General features: G+C 45.3%; 1 protein-coding gene across 1 annotated transcript in view; it reads right to left on the reverse strand.

The window, feature by feature from the left end:
- Positions 1–23,004, reverse strand: part of LOC146871718 (uncharacterized) — an 82,533-nt gene extending 59,529 nt beyond the window's left edge. The window contains exon 1 of the mRNA XM_085651210.1: positions 22,507–23,004. Within this exon, the coding sequence (XP_085507336.1) occupies positions 22,507–22,639 (133 nt within the window). The 5' untranslated portion in view covers positions 22,640–23,004. The remainder of the gene's footprint in view (positions 1–22,506) is intronic.
- Between the last annotated feature and the right edge of the window lie 1,122 nt (positions 23,005–24,126).

Genomic DNA, 24,126 nt, shown 5'->3' on the forward strand with positions numbered 1-24,126 from the left:
TCATGTTTTTATTTTTCAGTATACACGAACCTCACATCACTGAGGTAAGCACGCTACAATTCTATATATTCTTGGATGAGGCTTCAGTTGAGCCTTAGTATTTCTTACGTTCTTGCCCATTATTTATCGCTCATTCTGTGTGTTCATGTTTTTTTTTACACAGTGTGTACTCCCACCTATATCAAGGTAAGCGTAGTTACTAACACCTTAGCACTTCACAATGACCATTACTTATATGCCGTCATGCTAATTTTATCACCCACCCTCGGTTTTCTTTAGTGTCCACCAAACAGAAATCCAACACAGGTAGGATTGAATACATTTAAATAGAATTCAGACATAAATTAATGATTTTGAGCCACCGGAGACATAATTTCTTATACATATGTTTATTTTCATTTCAGATTTTCCCCTGATGAAGGAACCGTTTGGTTCCGAAATGCATTGGGCACGCGCATACTAAAATGCAATTCAGTGATTGTGAAATGTATTGTTTAAAACAAATGATTATGTAATACAAAGATATTATGTATGTGATATCATTCAACATGTAAAAAACTTTATTGAGCAGCACCGCTTGACATTGTTACAATTGAATGAATTTTTGTTGTTATTGCAAGAAATAAATTGAGTAACTTGAACACAGTTGGAACTCATATAACAGTGTCGCAGAAGACACCAGGTGAATAGAGCACAGCTTATCACAAGTCTAGAGCTTGTCATTAATGCAGTCTGTAATGGCAGTTTCCATTTTTGGTGCTGAGGGGTCTCTTAGGGTGGCACAATACATGCTGCAGGCCATAGAAATCCTCTTTAGCTTCCTGCGCTAGTTACCATGTACTAGGACCTTACAGGGGGTGCTAAAGGTATTGTCAATTGGGGGAACTATTGTACAGTTCTAGGGAAAGAGATCTGGCACTGGGGACCTGGATAGCAGGAACCCAGTGCATTTCTGTCAAAATTGCATCAGATACCACGCAGAAAATGCGGTGAACATGTCAAAAAGGGGCACTTTCCTATACATGTTATCTAAAATGTACTGTTTGACCTCATTTTTTCCAAAAATGTCTTGAAAAGCTTCCACAGACCCCCCTAAGAAAAACTGTGTGCTCGCTCACTTACTGCAATGGGGGTACGGGAGGGTCACTGAATTAAGCTCTCAGTTTCAGAATTCATCATCTGACACTGCTAGCTCATTTATGTATTTTTATTTTTGATACAATAGATGCTACAGAACGAAATTAGAACAAACTTGGTGTGGAACTAGAAATTATTCAAAATAGTGCCAATTTGTAGTTTGGATTAAATCTGTTCTGCAGCGTTAGATATTAGATTACGGGTTGACTGGGGTATAAGCCGTGGGCAAACAATAACCACAATCCTAGTTAGGATAAGGCAGAACCATCCCCTAAATTATACTGTACTTACCCTTTAGTAGCTTGGCACAGAGCAGTCAGGCTTAGCTTAAAGGCAATGCGTAAAGTATTTTTGCAACGCTTCAAACAGTAAACCAGTGAGAACACCACACAGGTTAGGAAAAAAATCAAACTTAATTTAATAAATAAGACAAGATCAAAACGACAAACATTCAATATGTAGAACTTGAGTTACGAATTTTTAAAGAACAAACTGTAAAATAGCGCTTAGAAACAGGAAGCAACAACAACCAGGTATATCTGGTCGTGCTGGACGGGACAAAGTCAAAAGTCAGGCCGACATCCATGGAGCGTGTGCCGGCTACAGGGACCCAGTTAGTTTGTGTGGATCTGAGTCAAACATGCTTTGCACAGCTGAGGCAATGTGTTGATGCGATGCGACGAAGCTGCGTTGCAAAGTCCTGATGCACCAAGGCAGACTTCCAAGGCTGAGCTGGCACCACTTGGCAGGGTAGACTAAGAGATGGCAGAAGCAGGTTGGTTGGAAGTCTTTTATGTCCATGTGACTTCAGAATAGGAGGCCAGCCAGCTCCCCCGTGGAGTTACTGTGGGTTGAAGTGATGCTGGTTCAGTCCCCTCGCCCAGGCATGATGGCGACAGGTCAGCACAGCAAGGCAGAAGTTCAGCAAAACAGCAGTCCAGCAGAATGGCAGTCCCTTCAGCAGCACAGCAGTTCTTCTTCCCGGAAGAGTCTTCACATGTCCAGACGTGTACTGAAGTGGTAATGTCTGAGGTCCAGTACTTATACCCAGTGGTGCCTTTAAAGTGGAGGATACTTCAGAGCCAAGCCTTTGAGGTGCACAGGGGTCCTGCCCTGGCTCCAGACTCACTATGGGGTGGGGGTTATGCAGCCCTTTGTGTGGGGACAGAGCACAGCCTATTCAGGTGGAAGTGAGGCTGGATCCAGCTCCTCCCTCCCATCCTTCCAGGATGACCCATGAAGTCACACCTAAGCTCCTGTTGTGTGTGACTGTCTATTGGTAATACACAAAGTCCAGCTGTCATCCACCCCAGATGTGTGACCAGAGACAGGTAGCAGGTACCAAATGGCTAAAGTAAGAACATGCCACCCTTTGCATAAAAGGCATTTTGCAACACTTGTGCACTTTCTGAATATGCTTTGCAAGAACCGAAGGTGGCTTTGGGAAAATGAATTCTAGAAACTGCTGCAGTGCTATTCGTGTGCGGAAGCAGAGTCTCCAAGCAGAGGTGAGTGTCTGTGAGCACTAAGGGATTCCACAAGACAGGCTGAGACTCTGTTTACGGCTCCAAATGAAGCATGATGACTAAACTAAGTAAACACAACCAGTTGTCTATATTTAGTGGGGACGGGGGTCAGTGATGCCTATAAGGGTGAAGTTATAGCAAGGTTAAGAAACGTTAATGCATGGGCACCCTGGAGCTTTAATTGTCCACCCCCACCAATATTTGGACATCCTCTTTAGGGAAAACAGATCGACAAGGCACACAAGCAGCACAAGACTCTTCTTAGGAAGGATTGATATCACTTTGAAAAGTACATTGTAAAATTTGTTCACCTCATATGTTCAGCCATTGCCTTAATGAGAACACAAAGAAGCTATAAAAGTCCTTATGGTGGAGAAGCAAAACATCCTAAATACCGACAGTAGTCTCATATTCTTTACAGATTAGTGGTCATAAACTGTTAGAAGGACCATCCCACCCCACACAGAGCATTAGTCACAATACTGGAAACTGTGCTTAATTTGAGCCAGTGGTTTCCGATGCTCCGATGTTTTGTCAGCACCTGCTGTTATGACTGCCTGCCCCATGGTGGCGCTGTTTGTCTTATTTATTTGAGGAGCACAACAGCTATTGTTTAATAATTAAATATACATTAAAATCACTAATACTGAATTGCCACACTTGAATGAGTGTGATGGCTAGTAGTGATAATACTGTCATTGGCAGGGTTAGTGGGATCAATGGGTGGTGCAAGCTGCAGTTACCTCCTGACAAGGGCCTAGGGACTTTTAATCAAGCTCTAAAAGTAATTTTTACTTACCACCTTTACTAGCACACTCACACTACCAGCATATTATCACACCCATCAGAATAGCAGTTGCGCACTACCAGAAGCACTCATGAACAATGCCGTTCGCCTATCTAAAGTGGTAGGGTGGCCAGAAAGGGTTGGGCGTTGGGGAATAAAATAAAAATAAAGAAGACTTTCCTGCTGCTTAGCTCATGCTGACGCTGCCTCGTTGCTCCTCTCGTCTGGCCCGGAAGAGGATGAGCCTCAAAGCACAGGCTCCCCACCCAATCCAGATGCTACTCTCATGCTATACCCAGCATGTGGGTAGAGCCAGGATTGGTCTGAGCGTCCTTGTTTGCCTCTCAGACAGTGCCTGGGAGCCTGTGGCTTTTCTCCAACTTGGCTGTGCAACCCAGCTGGGTTGAAGAAAAATAAGGGCCCATGTCGGTTTGGCCAGCCTAAGACGGCGGCCAAACTGACATACGCACTTAAAAGTGCACACTACTTCTTCTCCCTGTCATACCCGGCCCCGCCCTATACTCATTGCGCCTGGTTCAGACAGCGATAAATAAAATGATAATAACACTGTGTTATTATCATTTTATTGATCATCTGCTGGCTCTGGCCAGTGGGGGACGTTCCTCCAGCATTACATCAAGACTAATTCACTAACCAGGCACAAAACTGTGTGGTGATGAGCAGGACTGCAAGCAGGCCTGACGGGTTCACTGCTCCCAGGCAGTAGTTGCAGCTGCAAACAGAGGTATGCATTGGCAAAGCCAAAAGGTCCAACTTGCAGTTTCAGTTGTAAGCCAGACATAGTGCCGATGCCAATGCTTGTTTCGACTTCGGAGGCAATAGGAATGAAAGTTGAATTTGGCGGTCCAGCTGCCATATCGTAAATAGGATTTGTACGGACATGACTAATATTTTAATATACTGGCAAGTATAACAATAATGAAACTCGCCTAAAGCCCGTATTTGTCCCTATATTAATTCATATCTTAAACAGTAAATATAACAAGAAAACACTTTAACATGTTTTCTTCATTAGTTATGATCCCTGGCTATGGGCTAGCCTAACTTAGAAAAAAATGACTGCATATTACAAAAGCTCTTGGGGGTGGTGTGGGGATGGGGGTAGCTTTTATTCCCTAAGTTTTCGACTGGGCTGTTCATAGAGTTAGGGAAGTGCAGGCCAGGCGCCTCACCTAGGATTCAGTTTTCCTATTCTTGAATTTAGACTGGAAGTTCCCATGGCGCCTCCCTCTCACTTAGATGGCTTAGACAGGCACACCCTGGCGACACTGCAGACCGCGCACACACTATCCTGCTTTTGAAATTAGATAGCTGCCAATAAAGAGGGCAGCTGACGGAGCGCAGGGCGCTCAGCCGACTCGCATCAACCATGGAGAGTGGGCGCCGCGGCCTCCCTCGCGCAGCCGAGTATTCCCCTGCACAATGCGTCAGCTTGTTGCACGGCTGCTTCGCAGGCTGGAGTGTTTCAGAGCAGTCAGCTGATTGGCAGGCACCGTTTTCACGCTCTGGCTTCCGAGGCATCAGAAGACTAGGCCGGAGAATGTGAGTCATTTCATTTATAAACTATTTGTTTAACTACGGCTCTCACAGAGAGCTGCTAGAGCGAATGGCTGGAGTCCAAATTCAGTAATTCACTGCAGTGAGATAGCAACAGTGGTAACAAAACTTGTTGTGACCTAAAGGTTGACAATAGTGTGTGCACGCATCGCAACTGGCATGTGTAACGTTAGAATGCCAGCAGGGCTGAGCTAGCTTTTCATCTTTCTGAAATTGATAACGTTTGGTTTGGTAATATGGTCTCTTTGAATGCAAACTACTACTTAGTTTGTGAAAGCTGGATATTATTTTACTTAAGCCGCAAACAATACAGCAACAAGCATTTGCAATGCAATAGGTCTCGCATTTATAGGAGTTTGAGCTATTGGCATTGTAAATGACAATGCTTTTTATTTAAGTTTTTTTTTTTATAAACATAAATAAAAGGCACTGTCATTTATAATGCCAATAGCTCAAACTCGTATAACTGCGAGACCTATTGCATTGCAAATGCTTGTTTTAAGATATGAGGACATGCATACTGAATGCTATTCTAACATCACAGCCATTGTTTCCTGTTATTTCGATGCGAGACGAACGAGCTGCACGAACGTTCGCAAACCACCATTTCCTGGTTCTCGCTTGCCGCGCTGCATTGCTGTTTTTGCAGGCTCTGCGCCAGGGCTGGCAATTCGGAGCGGAGCGGGCAGAGAGCTCATTGCAGGGCTAATGAAAGGTGTCAAAAAGACGAGGCTGTGTCACTGTGGTAAAAAGTGCTGAGGTGACGCTACCAATGAGAAATGGTAAATGTAGCATTGTTCCACGTGTTAGTGCGTGTTTGAGGCACCTCAATAGGGTAGTTGTGAACTGTTGCTTTATAAACATTAAATGCTGTGCATTTAAAATGAATGTTTGGACGGCTATAGAGAATGCAAACTGTTGCATTTTTCCCCCTTGTAGTGCATGTTTTAATATGTATGAGAGCCCTAGTAATAGCTAACGAATGACCTGTGTTGTTGCTGGGGCCTCACTGTTCTTTCTGCCTGTTTTTTGCGAGCGTTTGAGGAATGTGCTTCCTTGAGATAAGCACAAGTGTTATGGGGCTCTCTTTGCTCGACCAGAAGAATTCCTTGGGTTTGCTTTTGAAGTGGAGTGGGGGGGGGGGTGTTTTATGACCCCTCCATCCGTCAGCTTAGAAACCTTTTGCAGACGTGAGCTGCATCTGGTGCCGCGTTAGAAGTGTTGAGCCAAGGTATTTACTGGTTGTGATCAACAAAGGCTACCTGCCGTACCTATATTTGTAATTACAGAAGTATAGACATTGTGTTTAGTAAAAGAAATACATAAACTTCAAGTAATATGCCACAGTTGTTTTTTAAAAAATTTAAGTGAAGTTAAATCCAACGTGGTGTTAGTAAATGGAAGGGGTTTGTAAGAATACGCGTAGCAATGGTGAAAGGGTGTGCCTAACTGTGGTTTGAAAGCGCATATTATGTGAGTGGGAAATCGATGGCGCCGTTGATAAGAAGGGCTTTGCCTGGAGCTGTGTGAAGGTGGCAAACAGTCACAGCATGTGACTGGAGCCCAAAACACTTTGCTCGACGGTGTGAATTACAGTGTAACAAGAGATGGTGAAAGAGATAGTTTAGAATGAGGCGCCAAAAGGATAGGCAAGAAAATGGAAAGGCTTACTAGTTTTTTGTGCGTAGTTTCAGGAACACTAAAAATGGTTTGACGTGTTAAACTTGCTACTATATAAACGTGCCTTTGTAGCTTGTGTAAAAACAAAAAAGTCTGTTATAGAAACGGGATATGAAAGGTTGGAATTGCTGCAAAATAGCTGAGGCACTTTCCGAACCGAGGTCAGGGCACTGCTCATTCAATTCTAATTTAAAATTATATTTGCAATACCTAAATGAATAATGCATCTTAAATATCTGCCCCTCTTACACTCTCAGTTCTCTTTGTTTTGTAAATCGTCATCATATGTTAAAGGAACTAATTCTACTGGGCGGCAGACCTTTTCACTTGCGATGTCTAGAAGGCACGCATTTCTCCTGAACGTACAAGAAAATGTCGAACCAGGCACTTCATTGAAGATGTGATGTTAAAGAATGATATAAGCTCAAAAATTACACTTTCCTCGCAGGTGTGGGGAAAGAGGGCATTGAAAACAAACAAACACCCAGGACGGTTAACGCTACTGACTGCATTTCACGGCCGAAACTTTTCCAATTGCATTCTGCAGTTAACAGCAACGTAAGGCTCTGGTCCTGACGCTTTGCAGTTCCATGGACCAGGGCATTCACAGCCTCCCAGAGATGAAGGGGTTCAGTCTGCGCGCGCCGGAGCACCCCGACATTAGTTGTCTGCCCAAGAAATTAGAAGCAACCGGCTGATAAACAGCCAGAGAAGGAAACCTATAGGAATACACAGACAAAGTCAAAGAAAAACATGAAGCGATGGGGAGAGAAAGCGTGTGAGAGACAGCAAGAGAAGGAAAAATATAGGAAAACACAAAGTCAAAGAGGGACATGGAACGATGGTGAGAGACAGCGAGTGAGATAGACAGCAAGAGAAGGAAAAATACAGGAAGAGATAGACAAAGTCAGAACAAGAGGCGCGAAACTGAAAGTGATCGCAATCGCGATAAAACATCAAAGCGGCCGAGCGGCCGCGAAAGTGAAAGACTACGAGTGCTTTCAGGCTGCCAAATGGTGCGCGCGCCCGGCACACATGCACAGTAGTTGGCGGCCTGAAAGCACTCGTTTGCACTTCCAAAAGTGCTTACTATAAGTCTCGCCAGAGCAGCGCTAAAGCGCTGTCTCAGGCGAGACCTAAAAAAGGACCAGAGTTATGAAAGGGTTTTACCCATTCTTGTTCCGTGGGAAAATGTGTTTATACGTGAGGACCAAAGAGCTTGTGTCCTCTTGGACAGTAGTTGTTAGACCTGGCACCTTGGTGTGAGTCTCCCTTCCACTTTTTGTCGCTGTGCCTCCTGTGTTTTGCTGGTGTTAGCTGCTCAGAGCACTGTGCCACTGCCAACCAGTGCCACAGTGCAAGTGCTCCCTATTTAAAATGTATATGTTGGTTGGATTCCATGATTGGCTTATTTGGTTTACTGTCAGACCCCAGTAAAGTGCATCAGAAGTGCCCAGGGCTTGTAAATACAAATGCTGCTGGTGGGCTTGCAGCACTGGTTGTGCCACCCACAGAAGCGGCCTAGTAAAATGTGTCTAAGGTCTGCCATTGCAGAACCTGCGTGCAGTCTGGTACTGTCATGCTGACTGGGCAAGTGCACCCACTTCCCAGTCCCTAAACCTTCCCTTAACTTCATATTAGTCACCCCTATGGTAGGCCCAAGGGCAGGGTGCATTGTAAGCATAAGGTAGGACAAGCCCTGCTGTGTGTGGCATGTCCTAATAGTGAATTACAGCCATTTTCGTTTTTCACTATTGCAAGGCTACCTGTTCCCATAGGCCAGAATTGGCTGTTAGAATTGTTACATCCTATGATCCTAACAGACCCAGGGAACATGGTAGAAAATCGAGTTTAGTATGCCTGAACTCAGAATAATAAAATACATCTTTTAGTAAAGTTTATTTTAATATTCTGTGTTTGCAAATACTACTTTTAGAAAGTAGATATTTGCTTGCCTAACCATTTCAGCCCGCCTCTGCTATGATGTGTATCTGCCTGTCTGGTTTGTGTGAGTGACAGGGCTCGGGAAACCCAGAGGGGCAGGGCTAGGTAGCCTGGTGGTGAATAGAGAGATTGACATCCAGATGGGTGGGAGGAGTGCACCTGGACTCTGAATAGGGCTGTGCTCTGCCACCACAATGCTGGCTCCACCTCCTGTGGAGCGGCTGATGTCTCTGCCCTGCACCCTGGATAGAAAGTCAGAGTCATGTCAACAAAGTGCTCAGGAACTGGTTTGGACTGGGCAAAGGCCCCCTCTACCCCATAGGAACAAAGGAATTAGGGGTATAAGTATTGGGACCCTGCTCCCAAGAGATTAGATCCTGCTTGACAAGAAGAACCTCTGCCTGAAGAGAAGGAACTGGGAAAGCTGTAAGGAGGAGTACTGTCCCTGACCTGGGGGATTGGCCTGCAGTGGTTGCCTTGCTGCTGAAGGAGAGGATAAAGACTCCAAAATACTTTATTTCAACTTGTGCTTAAAAAGATCTCCAAGGGCTTGGAATAGAGCTTGCCTCCTGCTGAAGTCTCAGGAACAACAGACTTCACCCCCCAGCTCCCCAGAGTTCTTTGGAAGTGCCTGCTGCTGTTGTTGGGCCTTCTGAGGGACTGCGTATCGCAAGGAGCTGGAAGCGCGACTCAAGGAGGAGAAGCGTGCCGCCGTCGGAGCTGCTGTCATCGCATCTCGTAAAGTGTGTCGCCGCTGCAGCATCGCATCGAGCGGAAGCGTCTCGCATCATCCAAGAAGTGTCTCGCAACGCTGAAGGAGCGTGTCGCCATCGCAGCCATTGTAACTGACGCATCGCACCGCATCAAGAGAAGAGTCTCGCATCGAGGAAGAAGCGTGTCGCCATCGCAGCTGTCGCATTGCACCGCATCAAGAAAAGCGCCTCCCATCCACGGAGAAGCGTGCCGCCGTCGGAGCTGCTGTCGTCGCATCGCGTAAAGGGGTGTCGCCTCTGCAACATCGCATCGAGCGGAAGCGTCTCGCAAACGTCGGAGAAGAGTGCCGCAGCCAAGGCCACTGTCGTCGCATCGCGTAAAGGGTGATGCCGCTGTAGCTGACGCATCAAGTCGAGTCTTCTCGCAACATCGGAGAAGCGTAACGCATCTGGAAGATCTTCACGTCTTTATTTCTTTGCACCAAAAACGTCATCGCATCAACATCGTTGCAACACTTTCGTTGCCCTGCGTGCCGCTTCTAAAATGTACATTGACTTAAAGTGTCGCACTTAAGAACTTAAGAGAACTAAGCAAAATTCTACCATCTAAAGTAACAGTATTGTGTATTTTTGTCGTTTAATGGTCTTGTGGTAACTCTATATAAAGAATCCTTAATTTTAATATAAAACCTGTGTGGTATCCAATTGTAGTGTTGTCACTGGGTTACTGTATGTGTTCACAAATGCTTAACCTATAACGCTCTGACATAAGCCTTGTCTGCTCGCGCCAAGCTACCTAGAGGGTGAGCAGGGGTTGTTTTAGGAGTGTACCCCCTTACCCTGACTAGAGGAAAGGTTCCCTGCTTGACACAAGTACCTACCTGTGCCAACCGGAGAACTCGGATTCTAACAGTAGTGCTGTGGGAGTTAACACCACAACAGTAAATCACGACAAAAGTCTTTCTATAAAGACAGGCATTCAATTAATTTAAATCGAATAACTGCATTCTAAAGCCTAGCAGCCTTCCTTCGAGCATGCTCCGCAACGCACCGAGCACACCAGGGCACCTTAGGATACTTACTAAGTAATAGTAAGTAATATGCTTAAAGAGCACACGAATGCCTAGGCATCTGGGCGCTATGGTAGGACACTGGATTAGCACCAGGCGGAGTGGCTTACTTCTGTCTGATAAATAGCCAAGTCTTCAACAGTTTCCTGAACCGAGGTCTAGAGAGTTGGAGTCTGATGTCAGGTAATTCCTTCCATAACCTAGACGCACGATGTCAGACTTCTTCCTGCTTATCTGGCTCTTTGTATTCTGGGTACCTGGACTAGACCTTTGTTAGCTGATCTAAGATTACCCAGAGGAGTATACTGCTTGTGAGAAGTTGGCCTGGTATATGCTGGTCACTAGTTAAAGTGGCCACCTTGCACCAGTACAATTCGACTCTTATGGTAAATAGGTTTAAGACAAGCTTTTAAAGAAAGCTATCCGAGTGGTAGCTGTGGAGATCAGCCTTCAGGCTAAGGCTTTAGAGGAATGTAAAGCAGCTTGTTCTACCTTATAATCTCTTGAATCACTAAATGAAAAGGACACACACAGGTATATATATAAAATATATACGTATTTATTTCTAACACACTCTACTAATCTCTTTATGAGATTAGAAGTCAATGACATATGCACAAATTAACATTTCACAACAAGTTAAGCACTTATATGGCTGAGGCCCTAGGGGTGTACCAGACCATATACTAAAAAGAGGTATAAGAAGGACGACTTGAGAAGGGAGAAGGCCTAAGGTCTTCAGAAGCGCTGGGGCCTCACTAATCCACCCAAGGCAGGTAAGTAAAGGACCCACGGGAGACGCATACAGTGTGAGAACACAGCCGCGGATCCCAATAGACTTCAATGGAGCAAGTCGCGGTTAGAATTTTAAAGTTTTAGGATACTTCGGGAGAGTCTACAAGCAAGTCACTTACAGTGTAAGTAGTTCTACAGCCAACACACACAGGAGCACCGGAGTACTCGAGTTACCTCACCCAGGGAAGCCGGGTGTATAGGTGTCTTTTGGTGTCGGGTTGCGGCGTCGTTTTCAATGGGAGCCAAAGAAGACTTGCTGCTTGTGAAGACAGGAGAAGTGTCCGGTGGAATCCAAGGCTGGATTCTGAAGAAAGAAGACCTGAGGAGACAGTGTTCAAAGTCACTTGCCAGTGACCTGGGGCCAGGAAGCTGGATGCCCACAGTAGTCGGGTGATTTCAGGTGATCACGGGTGTCTTGACTCTTCAGCCACGAGGTCCAGGAGGCGTCAACGACGACCAGGAGCTGGATTTGGAGTGTCCCACGAAGTCCGGATTGAAGCCAACAAGCCTTGGCAACAGCAGGTCTCGTGGAAAGTGAAGAAAGTCAGCGGTGCAGACCAGCAAGGTCTGAGGGACTCACCCAGCGAGGGTAAGTCAGGGCAGGCCTGGAGCAACCAGGGGAGCCCTGTGGTTCTGTAGAAAAGTCTTAAGGAGACCCACAAGCCAACCGGCAAGGGATCTCGAAGACGCCTCGGGAGGATTCACTCTACAGGAGCCCACGGTCAATCGGGACGAGGTAGGCCTCTGATCTTCGGAGGAAATCCTGCTGGAGGCTTGGACCACACGTGGTCCAAAGCACAAGTTCATAGAACGTCGTGAAGGGGTTGCACTCGACAATAGTGCACTGTACCCGGGTATTGCTGTTCCTCGTCACTCGTGTGGCGGTATGATTCCAAAGCGTTTGACACCAAACACGACATGTTTTGATGCAGCCATCCCAAAGTTAGCATTTACCGCTAGGTTATAATGCACTTAAGAGTATATGGTTTAACCGCATCCACAAACAGCTACAGAGAATGGACTCTGAGAGCTGCACAGGGGCCCTGCTCAGGCAGAGGCACCCCCTCACATGGAAACCAAGCACCCTGCCCTCAGGATTGGTAGGGCCTACCTTAGTGGTGACTGATAGGTTTATATGTGTGTGTAAGGTGAGATATAGGGAACCTATACCGCAGTGAGGAGTGCTAACACTACCTCACCCAGGCTGCAGTAGCAGGCCTGTGGTGTCAGATTTAGTCTACTTCCCAGGGGTGGCATAATACATGCTTCAGCCCCTGGTAGGCCTGTGAAGTACCTATGCCCTTGGTACCTAAGGTACCATATACTAGGAGCTCATAAGGTACCACAGTATCCAATCACTAGTGCATCTAATAGGCACTCCATGTTGTTTAGAGGGAACAGAGAGGCTGGGGCCCTGATTAGCAGGGTCCCAGCCAGACTATAGCCAGAAACCAGTGTTAACATCAGAAAAAAAGTGGGGGCAACATAAGAGGCAGATCCTTCTCTCCTACACTGCTGAAATAACTTCTGTAAGTCAGCTGCTCCTCCACCAAACTGGGCTTTGTGGGCCAGGCACAGCACTTTGAATTCGATTCGCTGTTTCACCTGCAGCCAGTGGAGGGCTTTAATGCTGCCCGAGATTTGATGGAACTTAGGGATGTTAAGCAACAATCTAGCAGCAGCATTATGTAAAGATTGTAATTTGGACAGTTGGCGCTTTTAATGCCCAAAAAGAGGGCATTGCAGTAGTCAATCCGTGAAAGGATCAGAGTAACGACAACCGATATCCGTAGTTCCTGGGGGATGAATGGGTACAATTTCCATACGACATATAGATGAAAGAAGCAGGCTGATGTAAGCTGGTTAATTTGGTCTGACAAACTGAGTTGATCATCCAACAGGATTCCCAGGTTCCTGGCTTTTCTTGCCGGTCCTGGGCATTGACCTGCCTCTGCCGGCCACCATTTCGGTTTCCAGAGCGGTGCTCCAGTCCCAAACTCCATCACTTCTGTTTTTCCCGCATTTAATTTAAGGTAATTTTGGTGCATCCAATCCATAATGTGTTTTAGACAGCCATGAAATTTCCCAGTGATGGTGTCTGCATTTGAAGAGATGGAAATGACGAGTTGAGTGTCGTCCCTGTACGACACCAAAGAGAACCCATGTCCTTTGATTAGCTCAGCCAGCGGTGTCACATAAATGTTGAAAAGTGTTGGGGACAGAGCTGACCCCTGGGGAACTCTGCAGGGAAGGGAAAATCTCTCTGATTGATAGTTGTCCCAGCACACCCTTTGTTCCCTGGCCTTGAGGAATGAGGCCAGAAGGCTAAGAGCCGCCTCAGTGATTCCTATTGCCTTCAGCCATTGGATTAGTACCAGATGGTTCATGGTATCAAATGCGGCTGAAAGGTCCAGCAGGATTAGAATGGCTTTTCCTCCGCTGTCCAGTTGCCTACCTATTTCCTCTGTGGCCATAATTAGGGCTGATTCAGTGGAGTGGTGTTGTCGAAAACCACATTGTGAATGGTCCAAGATGTTATTGGACTCCAGGTAGCCCATTAGGTCTTGATTCATAGATTTTTCCAATATTTTGGCCGCTAGTGGTAGGCAAGATATGGGCCGGTAATTTTCAACCACCAGGGGATCGAGGGATGGTTTCTTTAAAATTGGCCTGATACATGCCTTCTTCCAAGAAGAGGGCAAAATTCCTGAGCACATAATGTTATTTTGGAGTGGGGCGAGTTGGTTACTGATTTGGTTAGAAACCAAATGTATTGGAGCCAGGGGGCAAGGGGCTATTAGAGACCCGGATTTCGTTGCTAATAGTAGATAGTTAGTTCTCTCCATGGATAGCAGGGGATACTTGCTTGTAGTAGACTTAATTTATGAAAAAGCCTGCTTCTGTGCAAAACAACTACATACAAAATAACAGTGGTATACATTCTCCTATAAACAAAGAGAGGATGCTGGAAGCTATTGTAATCTGGGTAAATGGAACAAACTCACAAGACAATGCATCAAACATTCATAAGCTGAGCAATGGACAGCTGTGCGCCCAGCAGAACAGAAGAAACGTGAAATCACTCAGCACACCCAACAATGAGCATACACGTTGGTGATTGTATGGGTATCTGCCTCTAAAAGACTTATCTCACTTGGTGTGTCAAAATTGTGTGTGAAATTCCCATGCAGTGCTTGAAGAGGAGGAGTTAATTCCCCCAACTTCCTCAGACCCAATATGCAAGAATTGGGCAATGAACATGCACAACTCCAGCACACGCAGTAATTAATTCAAATACTAAATTTCAGTCCAGTATTAGAAAGTAAAAAAATGAAAACAATTTCTTTCTCCTTGCTTTTCTTATATTCCTTTTTTATTTTCTGCCCATTGGCCTCTTCTTTCGTTTCTATAGCCAGCCAACACGTGTTTAGTCAGTGAGGGAGTGCCTCGTGACTTCATCAGGGCTGCAAAACTGTAATAGTTTTCCCTAATCAAAATCTGTATTGACAATTGCTTGATTTTTAAAATTGTTATTTTGTACAGTTTGCATTAATCCCATGAATCGATGCATAAAATCCAAAAGTCATATAATATCAATTGTGAGAGGTGAGTTAAAACCCGTGCAGACAGGTCTCAGTTGTAACAGTACTTGTACCCTTTTTTGACTAATAAGTCATTCATGCCAACTGTATAAATATCAGAACCATTTGATTTGTAAATAGAGACTGCACTTCACGACCGTACTTAGGATTTCTCTACATTAGCCTACCTCAGATTTCTATCATAAAAAGACTTATTGTTTTCATCCCCCAACCCCAGTTTTTAGGTCTCACCTACGAAGCACGCATGCGCTGCATAGGAGGGCCTTTAGCAGTCGCTCTGCTCATTTTCAAGCACACACTCGTGCTTGTGGCGGCATCCACCTTGCGGGATTGCGCAGGGGCACGCCACAAGCACAAGTGCAGTGCTTGAAAATGAGCAGACTGCGCATGCACGCACCATTCCCGGGCTCTCTCTCGCTCTGTCTCCTCTCGCTTTCTCTCTGTTTCTCTCCACCCCCGAACCGCCCTTTATGGGCATTGCTAGAATCTCTTGCCATTTTTGATTGCAAGCCTGGTGTTAGCAAATACACTAAATGCATGTTTGTTTATCCTGGACACGAAGTGCAAGCTCCACAGCCACATTAATCCCATGGCTAAGAACTTTCGTCTCCAACTTGGGCCTCTGTCAGTGATAAAATCTCAAAATATGACACATCCCTTCTTGATGGTACTTAAAGTGCATCGTCACAGCTGTCTTCATATTAACCAAGTCCGGACACATTTCTATGGCCATCTTTTGAAGCAAGGTACATCTACTAAAAAGTCTGCTTGATGCATCAACTATTGCTTAGTGGATCCTCCGAGTACACGAGCATCTCGAGAAAAACTCTTCTCTGGCGCCCAGAGACTCATCAATAAACGCCATGTTTGAAGAGTCACAGCAACGCGGTACAATTCTCAGTGCTCGCCCCCAATGTTTAGAAGTTTCCTCTCCTCCTTACTCCAGATATGCGCTCCTCAGAAGACCTTGAAAACATGATATAAAAACCTCTTCGGAAACATCTCCTGCTTGGGAGATTTGAACTGCCCTTCTATTTCGCCAGACATACTGAATATTGTGCTCTGTCGATCGCTGTGCTACAATTCACAGTATTTTATATACATTTCACTTCAGTGTTTGTGTTATGCAGAAAACAAAAAATATTGCATGCAGTGATATTCCTGCCTGCACTACTGCTGCATGTGTCCGTATTGTGACGGAGTCTCTGTAAAGTGATTAAACTCCCCACGAGACTGGACTGCACAAAGCAAAACTACAAATAAGTCCTAGAGGGAGATAGGCTGTATTTATGGTGCAATTACGTGCGCACAGTCTCACTGCTGGCTAACGTGTACGTACGCGCATGCGTGCGCGGAGGGATGGAATTTGGTTGTATATTTTACTGCTTACTGCATTGGCATTCTTTGACAAACTTTGCTTTGATTGAGCGTGATTTGATGTAAAATACAAAGTTATGCAGTAGAACTCCTTCGTGATGTGTGTGACAATATATATCTGACAGGTTAACCTCACATTGATGATTTCACACCCACACGCAAACTACTTCAATGCACACATCCGGTGGCAGCTGCCGGCGGTGAAAACCTTCTATAGTCCATGTTGCCACGGTGTAATAATATTTGGCCATTTTGATTAGGGCATTCCAGTTTGTTTCTTTCGCTCTCCCTTTATCGTAACAAAATAATTGAGCATTTCCTATTCTGGTGCACAGTTAAAAAATAAAACACGTTTTTGATTAGACGAAGCCCAGCCCTCATGGAGCAGGTTACCAATCACATTGTGTCTAGTTTTCTCAAGGCCAGCTGACCTTGCTGTTGCCTGCTTAAAGAAACTTGCAGGGGTAAGTAGACGTTCGGAATTTGCACATACCCGTTGCTTCCAAGGGATCTTGTGAGCGATAGGATATTGTGAAAAAAGCAGTGACCTCGGGCATGGAAGAAGCAGTGAAATATGCAGTTATATACTGAAACAATAGCAGCTTTCAGCAGCGAGGGGAGGTTTCCTGGCTCAAATGCTTGGGTAAACAGGAAGCTCTTTCAATGCATGTGGAAAGGCAACATCCCCTTTACCCTGCTCTGGACTGGCTGTCGTTGCTGAGGCCAACGGCCTCCCACGCAAAAAATCCTCCTGCGTCCCCCAGGCAGGGAATCGTGGGCTCTGTAAACCGAGGTGAATGCCCGGCTAACTAGGATAGTTTATTACCCACGGGGCTTGTACTATTGTGACCTACTTGGGGGTAAAGATAATAGCCAAAGTTTATCATTGACTTAAATTACATACCACTTCTAAATGCAACTATCAAATTGTTTAAAACTTGGCATAGGCTTCCTCTAGGATTGCTCGGCAGATGTAACTTAATTAAAATGAAAATACTCCCTAAGTTTTTATGTTTGTTTCGATCGATTCCTCTAAAAGTTCCTAATATATTCTTTAAAGAACTTGAGGGGATTTGTAGCAGCTTTATTTTGGGTTATAAAAAAACCTAGGAGAGCAATTGAGCTGCTGAAATCTCCATTTGAACAAGGCGGACTTGGCTTTCCAGATTTCAAAATGTATTTCTGGGCTTCCTTTACGGGTCGCTTCTGTAGCCTGCTGGGTCTGGATCAGACAGACTCAGTGTTTGGGTTCATTTTAGGAAACCAGAGGGACATGTTTTTATATGGAATAAGGGACCCAAACTATTTCACGCGAGTGAAGTTCAAGACTGTCAGAGATACTGTATATATTTGGAGAGATATGTCCACTAGGTGTAAATTACTAATATTCCATGAAAAATTTCCATTGTGGGGGAATCCTCTGCTCCCTGAGATGTTTCAGAACCAAGCAGGCAAATCTTGGGCGAAGTATGGAGTCACTTGCTTGGGTGAAATGTACAAGGGGAGAGGAATCAAATCATTCGAAAATTTGCGCCTAGCTTATAAACTTCCTGCTCATTTTTTCTTTAAATATCTACAGATTAGAGATTATTTGGTTCCTAATTTGGCTGTAACAGAAATAATGCATTCAAGCATTTGGGACTGTTTATATGGAGGGAAAACTAAATCTTTGATAGGGCTAATGTATGAATATTTACATAGTTTTAGATCAGATGGTAGCAAGAAATTAGCAGAGCGCTGGAGCCAAACCCTGGGTATAGCGGTTTCATCTAGAATGATCAAACAAGCTTTAGGTTATGTTAAGGATTCGGTTTACTCTGCTAGTTTGCAACTTCAGCAATTACGCACTACCTGTATGCTGTACTATATACCCCGGCTAAAATAGCTAAATGGGCTCAGGGCAATATGACGGGGGATAAAATAAACTGTCCTAAATGTGGATTATATGCTGCTAATCTGGTACATATGTTTATTGCATGCCCAGAATTGAGGGGTTATTGGCAGAAAATTGAACAGTTACTCCAGTCTAAACTTGGGCTGGATCACTCACTTACTGATCTCGAAATTATGTTGGGGTACAAGGAGGATAATTCAGCTGCCGCACGTCTCTTCTCAATCCTGATGGCTTCCGCTAGACTGGCTATTGCCAGGGTATGGGTCTCTGCGGCACCGCCCTCGGTCGAGGAATGTTGGGTTATCATTAGAGAAATGTATGGCCTAGAGGCAGCCTTGGCGAAGGCAAGGGGTATTCGCTCCTTAGCCAAGTTAGAAGTGCTATGGAGAGCTATGGTTTTGGATGGAATAATTTAGTTTTTGTTAGTATTATATGAAATAATTTGCGTCTCCTATGACTTCTCCTCTTCTGTAATTATTGTTTTTATGTTTTTCTTATTATTAATGTATTTTTGCCTGATGTATAAATCCTAAACATCCAGTTTATGTTTGCTATATAAATGTGCCCTTCTTGATGAAAATAAAAATATTATTAAAAAAAAAAAACAATAGTTTATTTCCTGACTGCAACCCTCCTCCTCCTCTCGCTCTTTTTTGTCTATATTCAATTGTAATTATTCCACATGGTTATATTACCTAACCCCTTTGGAATAATTTTACATTTTTTAAAAACTATTTTACTGTATTAGTCTCCTCTGGTTTACTTTGTATAAGGTCCTTATTGATTGTTAATTGTATAGTGGCCTGAGTCAGTCATTTTTGTTTCGCTAATCTGTACAAAATCTGTATTGTATAGTGATGGTCTTTTGCAGCCTTCACATTCCTGGAGATCTGTGAAACTAGGGTGGCCAAACTTTCCATTACCTCCTCGCAGGACTCCGTTTAAAGAAATACAATGCAAGCACCAAGCCATCAGAAGATGTTTACAGGGTTGGGAGTAAGAGTCACTAGAGGCTTTTTTGTGTGTTCATTCCATAAAGCCCACCTCTAAATCAGGACCCAATCTCTGTAAAAGAGCCAGGCCTTGAATTTGAGTGTGATTACTGTGCAATATTGATCTGGAATTGTATAGCCTCCAGCCTCTGTAGTTAGGCATTTGCAAATCATGTCCCCCCTACCTTTTTGTACCCCTTTTTAGGTCTCTCTGACGCAGCGCGCATGCGCTGCATGGGAGGGCCTTTAGCCGTCGCTCTGCTCATTTTCAAGCACAGACTCATGCTTGTGGCGGCATCCACCTTGCGGGAGCGAGCAGGGGCGCGCCACAAGCACGAGTGCAGTGCTTGAAAATGAGCAGACTGAGCGCGCACGCACGCACCACTCCTGGGCTCTCGCTCTCTCTCTCTCTCCTCTCGCTTTCTCTCCGTCTCTCTTTCTCTCTCTCGCTCTTGCTCTCTCTGTCCTCCTCTCTCTCTCCCCCTCTCTCTCTTTCTAACTCTTTCCCTTTCTCTCTCCCTCCTGCCCCCTGCTGGCAACTGTACGTTCATGCTGCCGCTGCTGGTTAATCAGACGTCGCTGGTTGCCCTCAGAGTTCACATCTCTTGATGAGTGCAGAGAGACGCGTTTCCTTATTTTGTCATTATGAATAGATTTGTATTTTTTGATGGAAGGGTTTAATTACAGAATGTGTTTTAGCTTGGTTAGAATGTTTGTTTGTAAGTCTGGCTCGTTGATGAGCTGCATGTCAGGTCGCTACCAAGGCATCGCGAGTGCACATCAAATGCGGAGTCTGCATCCTATGGCATAGACCCAGTGGGTACCTGCTTGAATACCACTATCATCATAGGGGTTACTTCTGTGTCTGACTCTGTAGTCCGTTTAGGTGCGCCATGTCTCCGGCAGCCATGTGTGTGACGGCGTTGGTTACAATGGCAACGATCGGCCATTTATACCACATGCGCGTGCTCTGCCCAGCCGCTACCAGCTAACAAGCATTGGCATAGCCAATAGGTCTCGCCTTTGGGACCTTATAAGTATTTAGTATGCAGCACGATATCCTTACTGCAACATCATTAACTGTTGCATGGCTAAACACTTATAAGGTCCCAAAGGTGAGACCTATTGGCTATGCCAATGCTTGTTAATCCTATTCCTCTCACCTAACCTTTCGTTTTCATCCGTGCAGGCTTCAATACACTGCTTTGTGTCCTATTACATCAAATGATCTGACCCCGTCCCACTTTTGAATGCCATTTCATGTGCACCAGACCAGTACTTCCAACATCTTATCACAATCTCCCATTAAACAACATAAGTTGTGCAATTCATCCTATCCATGCTCTACAGCTTCCCATTGCATTTGGGATGATAAAAACACAGCACCTAAATATGTAACACCAAACTGCTTAAAACAAGCATTTGCAATGCAATCGGTCTCGCCTGTGGGACCTTATATGTATTTAGCTATGCAGCACATTAGCCTGGGTGCTGAAACATCTACTGTTCTTTAACATGGAGGGAAAGTAAGCACCAAATTGCGTGACCAGGGCCAGACTGAGAACCGAAACCAGCCCTGGCAAACTGCTCGGCCTGCCCCCCCCTGAGGGTAGGGGGTGCAGCCGAGCAGTTTGCGAGGGCCGGTTCCCCGGCTTTGGCCAATTTTGTTACAGGGCGCCGATATTGCTGACCCCCGGTAACTAAAACGGCCCCCAGGGGCCCAAAACTGGCCCCCAACCTAGCAGCCCACCGGGGAAATGCCCGGTGCCCGCTACGGCCAGTCCTGCCCTGTGCGTGACACGCCGTATGGCAACACTGGGAGAGAAATATTGCCTTTCAGCGGGAAATGGTATAGTCCAAAGCTCTGTTTTTAATATAAAGTCAGGGCCTTTGGTGGTCATATCACTGAAAATACAAGATTAAGAAAAAATATTATTGTCTACGGGTGCTCGTGGGAGACAATTTCTATGGCCTGGAATCTAGAGAATGCTAAAGTGATTCTGGTATTTTACTGACCTCTGCTGGTTGTTTTCTATCAAGAAAGTTGATAGAAAGTTGATAGGGGAGAGGATGTGGTCCGTCGGCTGCGCTGCCGCCTCTGGTGCAGGAAACCAGGGTTCGAGCCTCGAGGTCGCGTCCGCATCCTGCGATTCTGGGCAAATCACTTAATCTCCCCGTGCCTGAATTTCTAATGTAAATACGGTGCTATGTAAAGCGCTCCAATACCTTCGGGTCGAGTTCGCGCTATATAAATATGCAAAAAAAAGTTCAATGGAGACAGTTGCCAAAAATAAAAAAAGAAAGTCCCTCAGCAGAAAGCAATTCTAGTATTTTACTCACCTCTGCTGGTCGTTTTTTATCAAGACAGTTAAATAGAGGCAGTTGAACAGGAAAAAAGTCCCTAAGCGGAAGCAGACAAGTCCTAGGGCTGATCTCCAGAGCCCACAAAGTACATACACATATAAGTATATAATAAGTAAATACTAAAGTATATACAAGAGGTCTTGAATGCTCGACCTAAAAAGGATGAACTTCTATTGAAAATTGCACTCTGTTGTTCGTCTGAATCTTCTAGAATGATCCACTTCTTAGGAAAGGACACCTTTTAATACCTAAAACATTTTTGTTGGTGTTTGATGTTCCAAAATTACCTCCGATCACTTGCTAAAACAATCCAACATCACAATTATAAGCCTTCCCCCCCTCTGGTCAATCAGCCCTTGATATCCTTTGCCCCTTCAGCTGTGAACTCCCAATAACTTTCCCTAACTCTGACCTTAGTGTAGTTGTGTTCTAAGTATTCTTCATGAGCCATCACAATTATTGTTTTTAAACTCTCATCTTTTACGTAAAAGACATTCAGTGTCAATAAAAACAATGCAAAATAATAGGTTCCAGCATTCTTTAGAGTTCCTACCATCCTACCACAACACCAAAGCCCATACCCCACACATCCCCCACAGCAGTTAAATTTGATTACAAACTCACATTTCCAGTACATAAGATCTGACAATAGTTGAGACACAATTTACTCTTACATTGCAAAGGAAACACGAATCAACAAGACAGCATGACGTACAAAGCTTCGAGAAATGTATAAGGTCGTACATCAGGCTATCCTACACAGCGGTACTGCAAGCAGGCGACTCTTAGATGTTAACGGAGTCTAAATCTACTGGAGAAACCGAGCCCTTAGACTCTAAACACTATAAGCCTACATATAATATCACATAGTCTCAAACTTGTTTAGAAAGGACGGAGGGAACATGGCGGCCAGCTAGCGTGCAGGTCGCGGGTCACGTCTCCTCTGGCCTCAATTGTTGAGTTTGCTATTGCCGTGATGTGCAGGTAGTTATGATTATGCTTCTACGGCTCAAAATGTAAACCCTCTTTCTTTCGGGGTTGATTTACCTCTGTTTTGCTCTGTGTCCCCGTGTCCGCTGCCTCGCTTGCCCCTTTCTGTTTTGGTGCCAGCGGAGCTGCTCGGCGAGCCTGGATTTGGAGCGGAGGAAGAGCTCCTCCCGGTCGCTTTCTGCTGTGTCATTTCTCGTTGGGGAGAGGTGGTGGACCCACTTCGGATTCTGCTCTACTTCTTGGGCAGTGGCTCTGGGTGTTTGTTTCTTCTCTGGCGTTTTCCCGGAGGCAGAGAGGAGCAGTTGGAGTGTGCAAGTGCTGAGGCCCCGGATCAGCGCAGTTCAGCGTGGCCAGAGGGGGGAGTCGGCGGTGGGAGAAAAGCGGAGACGTGGTGTTGGACTTGGGCACTGTCTTCGTGGTTTTGCTGTGGCTCTACCGTTTTGCTTCACTGTTGCTTTACTGCCGCTGCCTCTGTGGTGCTGCTCTGCTCTCCTCTGCTTTGTTCTGCCAAAATACGGTAGGAGCCAGGGAGGAAAATCGGGGGGAGCGGTTTTCTTTGTTTTCTCTGTTTTCCGTACTTGAATCTGCCTGAATATACCTGAATGCTCTGTGAACTACGCCTCTCGTGTTTTTTAGGGCGGCAGGGGCGCTTGCTGACCACCGGTGCGTTTGGCGTCAATGTGATTGGCAGTTTAGTTCTAGCCCCTGCTTACCCCCCACACTGAGCCAAAGAGGTTCCTACTATCCACATGTAGACCAGGTGGGTGAGTGGAGAGCCACTCGGGAAGTGGAATACCTAGAACACTCAGAAGTCTCAATTCAGTACCACCTTATCCACCCGGAAAAGTCAGTTAAGGTAGAGGAGACGAGGAATGAAAGTGCCCTCTGCCCTATTGAGCCATCTGGCCAGTTTGAAAACAGTGAGGCCCGGTCTATTGAAAGTGGCCTGATCAAACTAAAGAAGTCAGAGGTGTCTCTTGGTAAGAGAGATAAATTGAGATCACGTACACTTTTAAGTGGGGGACTCGCTGTTCAACAGCACGACCAAGCTTGCCAGGGTGTAGCTGTCCCAGCGACGACAGTAGTGAATCCAAAGCAAAAGAAACCGTCCAACAGAGTAGGAAAACCTGGGAAACTTACTCCTGTGAAGAGCAGGAAGAAAAAAAACCCGCTCCCAGTTAAAGTGACTCCTTCACTTCGGTCATTCTTTATGGCTAATACTCAGGTCACTGGGAAACTTAGATCTCAGCCAGGAACGGACTCAGCGACAATTCTAGCGACAGCTGAGAATCAGAACTTACTGACTGCAATCCCTGTTTCCAATCGTTATACTCTGTTAATTGAGTCCTCTATGGCTTCTTTGGTAGAAGGTGGCAGTCAGATTGAATTAGATGAGCCAGATGACTCATCCCCGATCTCCCCGACCCCTGCAGTACAGAGCCTGGACTCACTACACGGGATGTTAAAACAATTATCTATTGAGATCGGAGTACGATTTTCGACTTGTGAATCAAATCAAAAGAAGATTCAAGATACTTGCACTAGCCTAGAGGAAAATCTTACAGCATTGACGCACAGGATGGAGACTCTTGAGAGTAGAGTGGAGGATCTGGGTTTAGAGGTCAAAGACAACTCTAATGAGGTACAGAGCGGGATTTAACAGAGAGGTTGGAGAGG

This window comes from Triturus cristatus, chromosome 1_1 (assembly GCF_964204655.1).
Source record: "Triturus cristatus chromosome 1_1, aTriCri1.1, whole genome shotgun sequence".
In the NCBI taxonomy this organism is placed as follows: Eukaryota; Metazoa; Chordata; class Amphibia; order Caudata; family Salamandridae; genus Triturus; species Triturus cristatus.